The 7,500-nt window shown below is 41.9% G+C and overlaps 1 protein-coding gene across 5 annotated transcripts in view; it reads left to right on the forward strand.

Annotated features, from left to right (window-relative positions):
* LOC138022256 (cytochrome b5-like) overlaps positions 1–3,312 on the forward strand; it is a 10,771-nt gene extending 7,459 nt beyond the window's left edge. For 2 of the 5 annotated variants that reach the window (XM_068869347.1, XM_068869346.1), the window contains one exon: positions 2,192–2,330. Coding sequence is in view for 2 of the 5 variants with exons in the window: in XM_068869344.1 (XP_068725445.1) it covers positions 2,201–3,160 (960 nt within the window). In the remaining 3 variants the exon portion in view is untranslated. Of the gene's footprint in view, positions 100–326; positions 373–2,191 lie in introns of those variants that run through there. The other 3 variants (XM_068869344.1, XM_068869349.1, XM_068869345.1) reach the window with 3 other exon arrangements.
* Positions 3,313–7,500: the final 4,188 nt, after the last annotated feature.

Consider the following 7,500-nt stretch of genomic DNA (forward strand, 5'->3'; position numbering starts at 1 on the left):
TATTTCTTTCCACTTTAGTATGATTTGAGAAGAAATCAGTTCGGCATAAAGTAAGGACGCTTTTCAAAAAGAAACTATTTTCGAAGCAAGGAAAGAGAGGTATGTCTTTATTTTTGCGATCTCATATGACCGAGGAGGTTTGATATCCGTACTTCAGTCGCAAGTCGCAGTAAGTTAGTATGATTCTGATCATATGTTTATAATTTGTATGCAGAATTTTATCATGGTTCGATCATGGTCGTGGTAAAACAATTGGGAAATTTTGAATTTAATCAGTTCGAATGAACCCTTTAATTTATCGTTGTGTTTTGGTTTTTCAATTCAAGGTTGGTCGATCCAAGTCAACTGTGTGTGCATCGAAGAATTTAAACCCCTTTGCTTTGCTTTCTTGAAAGCTTTAAATCCCTTCGCACCCTGAGATGTTCTAATAACGAGCAAACTATTGCAGAACGTAAATTTTCAGGATTTTCTTGCAAGTGCAATTGTTGTTGTTCTTAAAGTTACTTTTATCAATTGATTTTCGTAGATTGTAATCAATCCTTAATTAATCTTTCAAAGAAGGCACAGCTTCTTTTATCGGAGAACCGAAACTGCTTTTACTGGCGATGGTTAGATATACTTTTCATTAACTAAACACAACTCTGGTAAGTTCAAAAATCATTTCGAATCCACTGTAACAATAACTTAATTGTTTTCGTTCACGTTGACACTACTTTGCATGCACGAATGATCGAGTTGATAGATCTGATATGTTTATTTGTTTGAGCAGGTTGAAGGCTACAAATATTTAAGAGACAATCTGATTTCACGCAAACATTTCAATTGTCCGCGACAAAAATCTAAATTGTATTCAATGGTTTTGTACCTGCGTGGAAACGAAGTGCATGGGCGAGTTTGTCACATCGTGCATAGCAACTGTCAACAACACTATCAAATATTTGCCATTGCTTTATTTTATTCTAATAAAAAAAGGAAGCTTTTAATGTAAAAGAGAGTTACAAAAGAAACAGCTCTCTCGCTATATTAAAATTCAAAATTGTTCATCGGTTAATCTTAAACTGTAGCGTCACGAAATTAAAACGAAGGTTCAGAAAGTAATTGAATTCTGATTTATATGATCATAAACGGTTACCTCTGTTGCCTTAGGTGAAAGATTGAATTGTGAATGGTCGACCAAATATATTGAGCCAATTTTGAGGAAGCCTCAGTCTTTGTATATTTTTATGTAGAAAGGGAAAAGGAAGGGGGGGGGGGGGGTGCATATTCCGCTCAAGAAATTTTCTCTTTTTGCGCTTTTGACTTATTAAATACCGTCAACTGTTATTTACAAATGGCTCCGTTTCCTAGCAAATTTCAAAGATCATCGCGCATAGATGAAGGAGTGTTTTTAATTGAGTGGGGCCTGATTGCTTTGACTTTGCATATACTTCTAGGCCCTCCGATGGCTCCGATTGGCGAATCGGATGGCATAAAAAAGAAAACCCCATCCTGATTTGCTGTGTTGTGATTGGCTTAGTTTGATTGATCTGTATCTGTTGTTATTTGTCAAAGAAATTCGAGTTTGTCCGGCTGATTCAGTCATAAAACTGCTCTTTGAAAGAGAGAAGTGATCCTTATACTTATCTGATCAATTTAAGCAATTGTCCCTTGTAGACACCTGAAAATTCAGATGACTTCAACGGGATTCGAACCCGTGACCTCTCATCACTTCTCTTTAAATATACATTTATTCCAAACTACTCACAGAGTCTATGTTGCGCAAGTAACTAATTTACAAGTACAAGGAAGGGTTGTAAACGTTTGCAAACGTTGGCCGTGTAGCACTTATGTTGCAATAGACTTAACTATTTGAGGGTAATGTGTTAAGTGCTAAGTATCTACCCAATATAAACCATGTGAGCGTCAGCCCTGCTGATGGAAATGGGCCCACACAAGGATGAATATGTACTTGTACATATTCATTGCCGTGACATTGACATCTTCAATTCCCACGACCCGCTCCCGTCTGACCTTGTAGCTCAGTCGGTAGAGCAGCGGTGATCTAACCCAAAGGTTGTGGGTTCACTTCCCACCCTGGACAGAGTTTTTCTCTGTCCTTGTGTGGGCCCATTTCCATTAAGAGGGCTAACGCTCACATGGTTTATATGGGTAGAAAACTAACATTTAAGTGCATTGAATATTTTTCTCTTAGGCAAAGAAAATGACATCGATAGCCTCGATTATCCCTCCTTCAGTGACTGTTAAAGTTTACAAGAATGGTAACAGTACGTTTCTGGGCAAAAATCTTGTCATCAACAGACGCTGTACAAAGACAATGGAAGCCTTGTATGATCAGATAACGACCCATATTTCGGCTTTCAACGCCGTAAGAAAAATCTGCACGCCGATAGGTGGTCGGCCGGTGCAGAATCTTGAGAGTATTAAAAACAAGTGCGTCTACGTTGCTGCTGGGAGAGAAGAGTTTAAAAAGTTAAATTATGCTGATCTCGGCGTATCAAAACAGCGGTCACCTCGTAAAAAGAACAATACACTCCGAAGAGCTATTATTGTTGCGGAAGGAAGGCATAAAATGGATTACGAGTGGGGAAAACGTGATTTAAAAATCCTTTATGTGTTTTGTAATGGAGACGTGTTCAAATCTAAAGTAAAAGTAGTACTACAAAAGCGATTTCAACAAAATATGGAGCAGATTTTAAGTATTGTTCAAGAACACGTTACTATGGCTGCAGCTATTGCCGCTCTTTATACTATGGATGGTAAACTTATTTCATCCCCCAGTGAGTTAGTCACAGGGAGTGATTACGTGGCGGTAGAAAGGGGGCGAACTTTTAAAAGGATGAATTATGGTGGAGGCATTTCCCCGTGGTTAAAAAGTCCTCGAGTGCGGGTTTTGCCTCATATAGGGAATGGCCAACTAACAAACACAGGTCAGTTTCTGAAAAGAAAGAGGCGAAAGTCGCAAATAACCTCAACAGTTGGAAATGTGTTTAATGCGACCGGCTTGATGAAGGAAAAAGCAGACGAGGTTAGAGAAACACGCCAAGCGAAAGACGAAAAGCTGATGGATTTGATTCCGACGGAAGATATTATTGAAGAGATGCTTGATCTGGAGGAGAATGTGGAGGAGGACCAGGGTAGTAAGTCACAACTGCAGGTGTGAGAAAAACAGGACACGGCGCAGAATGGCTATGTTTGTAGGTCATATACTTTCTTTCTGGCATAAATTACGCGTCTCACTTGAACTCCCACGTGGGTTCTAAATGGACTCCAATTGGTTGCGGTTAGTCTCTTACAAATGCAAATCTACAGGAAAATACTGAGAGTTGCGAATACCCAGTGGAATAACTGTCTATCAAATGTACAAGCAGTTTGCATTCAGTAGATTTCCGAACAAACCCGATCACTCCGAATAGATCGATAGAAATTCCTGCATCTCATTCACCTTATTCCTAAATGGCCGCCATTTTAGTATTCTTTTGTTTCCATGCAAATTGGCCCTTATGGCCTCGCTTTCAAACGAAGAATTCAAAAGAAATTTAACTTTGAACGAGGCCACAAGGGCCAATTTGCATGGAAACAAAAGAATACTAAAATGGCGGCCGCTTTGGAATAAGGTGTATTTGCGACAGCTTAATCCCGATTCCCACTTGTGCAATGGCAAAAGCATAAGCGAAAGCGCAAACATAAAAAAAAAATGAGTGGGAACCGGCTTGAAATAAACGTGAAATAAGCATAAGAATAAAGCGCAAAAAAGGAAACTTTTGTTCTTATTTCACTTATTTATTGTGCTTATTTCACAAGTGGGAACCGGTATGAGTTTACACAAGCACGACGTTTCGCACGCCATCTTTAATCCTACTGGATCTTCTCCGACGTTACTACGCTTGCGTATGCCAAATATCCTCGGCTAGTTTGACTGTGTTAACGTCTCAAGTTCATTCTTGTGCTTACGCTTGTGCTTATCGAAACACGCTTTTGTGGCCGGTTCGTTATGTTGTGCCATGAGCGTTTAGCTACAGACCTCTCGTTACGACCAATTTTACCACTTTTCTAAATTGTAATGACAGAGAATTTCACAGTTTTTGTCTTTGTTCCTGTCATGTTTCATTCTACATTATTCATAGCTGAGAAATCATCAAGCATGGTTCACACGAAACATGCTTGGCTTAACTTTAATTACATTCCGGGCAACCCAAACTTCTCTGTTTTTTTCTGTTTAAAAATGGTCGAAAATCGTCGTTACTTATTAAAGTGCATTTGATTCAAAATCATTATTAGTGTAATATCCAGTCCAGCATTCCGACAATTCCAGTATAGTTCAGTTTTGCACATGTGCATACGTATCGTCTTTTGTAGTGCCGCGTTGTGAGATGTAGTCGGCAAAGTGATAGCTTATGTTATTAAACCGCATTTAAACAGAGAAGACTCGCGGTTGTTACACTGGCGACGTGGATAAACACGTTGAATTACAAGAGAAATCTAGCAAGCGAAGTCTGAAGCCCAGCGAGAGAGGCAAGCAGGCAAAATACTTCAACGCGTGAATCGATCGATCGACAAAACATGTCTCACACGGAACAAGCAGATGCCGGCGCAGCAGCTCCAGTTCAAGTTATCACGGCAACGAGAAATCTAAAATCGCAACCATTTATCCCAGGAGATGACCCGATAGTAAAAGGGAAAGCGTGGGACGACTGGCTTGAAGAAATCGAACGGGAATTCAGATACTTCAAGATTACGGAACCGCTCGACAAGAAAGATGCACTCATCATTTATGGCGGGAAAGAGATCGCTCGCCTGGAGAAAAGTTTACCAACCCCGACAGATGGCGCTAACGAGTACGACAAGTTGAGAAAGAAGCTAAATGACTACTTCAAACCGAAGAAAAATAAACACCACGCGAGATACGTATTCCTCAAAATGAGACCGACACATGACGAAACAACGAACGCGTACGCTGCACGTTTGAGGGAGAAAGCCAATGACTGCGAATTCGAAGCCAATTGCGATGAACGAATCTTGGAACACCTCATCCAAACAACACAGAATCGATCGCTTATACAAAAAGCTATTAACAAGAAATGGGATTTGACACGGTTTTTAACCGAAGCTGCTCAAATTGAAGACACATCACTTCAAATAAGCGACATGAAAATTCATCAAGACGTGAAGAAACTTGGGCGACGCTTCGAGAAGTGGCATTCACCCAAGGACAAACAAAGCGGTAAAGGAAAGCAACCCTGTGGATACTGCGGACAAACAGGCACACACGAGGAAGGCAAGAACTGTCCAGCGTATGGGAAAAAATGTATGAAATGTCAAAAGTTCAACCACTTCAGTTCAGTGTGTAAGTCCAAAGGCCCGCACAACAGTAAGAAAGGCAACGACCAAAAACGCGATCACAAGCCACCAGAGAATCCAAGGCACAAACGCCGTGTAAAGAGAACCACTGAAGGAGAAGATGCAGACAACTCAACAAGTTCCGATGACGAGTTCTTCTGCCAAGCCGTAAGACACCTGAAGCAAGTGAAGAAAATCAAAACCGATGGCGAAGACAGAACCGTATCAGTGAAGATAGAAGATGTTGATGTAAGAGCTGAGCCTGACAGCGGAGCAGAAGTAAATGTCATGGATGAACACAAAATTTAAAGCATTGACAAACCGGTCCAGTGTGAAACTTACACTACAACCGAGCAGAGTAAAGTTAAGCACCTTGCAGAGTGAGCTACCCGTGAAAGGAGAGTTTACAGCCACAATAAGGAACCAGACCTGTGGAGCAGTCGTAAGATTTGTTGTGACCAGAGGAAGAATCAACTCCCCACCCCTCATCAGCAAAAGTACCCTTCAAGAGCTGGGTATGTTACAGATCAGAGCAGATGGTTCTTTCGCCGAGACCAATGACTTGAGAATCCAAGAAGAACCACCAGACGTCAAAAGTGTCAAGCGAGATAAAGATCTCAAACCTGGAATCAAAGAAATGACTGATCAATACAGTGACGTATTTAAGGGTATCGGGAAGATTAGAGACATTAAGAATGGAAAAGAGTTCTATGCGAAGTTCAGCATGAGACCAGAAGCAGTGCCCGTAGCTCAAAGACCGAGACCAGTGGCTTACTACCTGCAAGAGCCATTGAAGAAATGGCTGGGCCAATGTGTAGAAGAGGAGATATTCGAAGAAGTTCCTGAAGGCGAGGCAGTCACATGGTGCTCACCCCTGGTTGTTCAACCAAAGCCGAAGTTCAACACTGTAGACAAGGAGAAACTTGAACCGCACATGATCAGGGCCAGTGTGGACCTCAGGGTACCAAACCAATTCATGGAAAGAAATAGGATCACCCAGAGACCTATTGTTGAAGACTTCATGTACAAATTTCATGATTGCACTGTGTTCTCCAAACTTGACATGCGGCAGGGGTACCACCAACTCCTACTCGATCCAGAGTCCAGAAAAATTGCCACTTTTAGCACCCTGTGGGGGAACATGCGACCAAAACGTCTAATCTTTGGAGCAAAAGCCTCGCAAGATCTCTTTGACGAAGCTATCTACCGAATATTTGGAGACATACCAAGATGCCTCAACCAACGGGATGATATCCTGCTAGGAGGAAGAAACATGGAGGAGCACAACAAGACATTGGAAGCAGTCCTGCAGAGAGCAATGGATTTTGGAATCACATTCAATCCTGACAAGTGCCAGTTTGGAGTCGAGGAGATAGAGTTCTACGGACACAAATTCACGAAAGACGGATTAAAGCCAAACCCAGACAAAATCAGAGCTGTCAAAGAAAGCAGTCCACCAAAATCAAAAGAAGCGGTGCGAAGTTTCCTTGGCATGACGGGATACCTTTCAAAGTTCATCCCAAGATACGCATCACTAACTGCACCATTGCGAAAGCTAACCCACAAAGATACAAAGTTCAAATGGGGAGCAGAAGAGAATGAAGCATTTGAGAACCTGAAAGCAAGCATAACTAGTGAAAGCACAATGGCATACTTCAACCCAGCTAGACCAATCGTTGTGAGAGTGGAAGCCAGTTTCCATGAAGGGCTCTCAGCCGGATTATTCCAAGAGACAGGTTGTGGTCTCCAGCCAGTTCACTTCATTAGTCGTACGATGACCGACACGGAGAAACGGTACAGCCAGACAGAAAAAGACGCCCTGTCAGTACATTGGGCGAAGAACAGGTTCAGCATTTACCTCCTTGGAGCACCAAAATTCAAGATCATCACTGCCCACAAGCCACTGCTCCCACTGTTTAACAAGGCAGCCATGCGACTCCCACCGAGAATTGAAAAATGGGTGATGGGAATGCAAGATGTCGACTTCGAGCTAATCTATGAGCCTGGAAAAGATGACGCAGACCCCCTTGACTTCCTGTCAAGACACCCATTGCCAGAGAAAGGAAAGGATGCTGTAGAGAGAGTAATCAAATATGTCTTGAAAGCCGAGCATGCTGTCGTTGTAGATCAGATCAAGGAAGAAACTTGCAAAGATACCCAACT

The sequence above is a fragment of the Montipora capricornis genome, chromosome 10 (genome assembly GCF_036669925.1).
Source record: "Montipora capricornis isolate CH-2021 chromosome 10, ASM3666992v2, whole genome shotgun sequence".
Lineage (NCBI taxonomy): Eukaryota > Metazoa > Cnidaria > Anthozoa > Scleractinia > Acroporidae > Montipora > Montipora capricornis.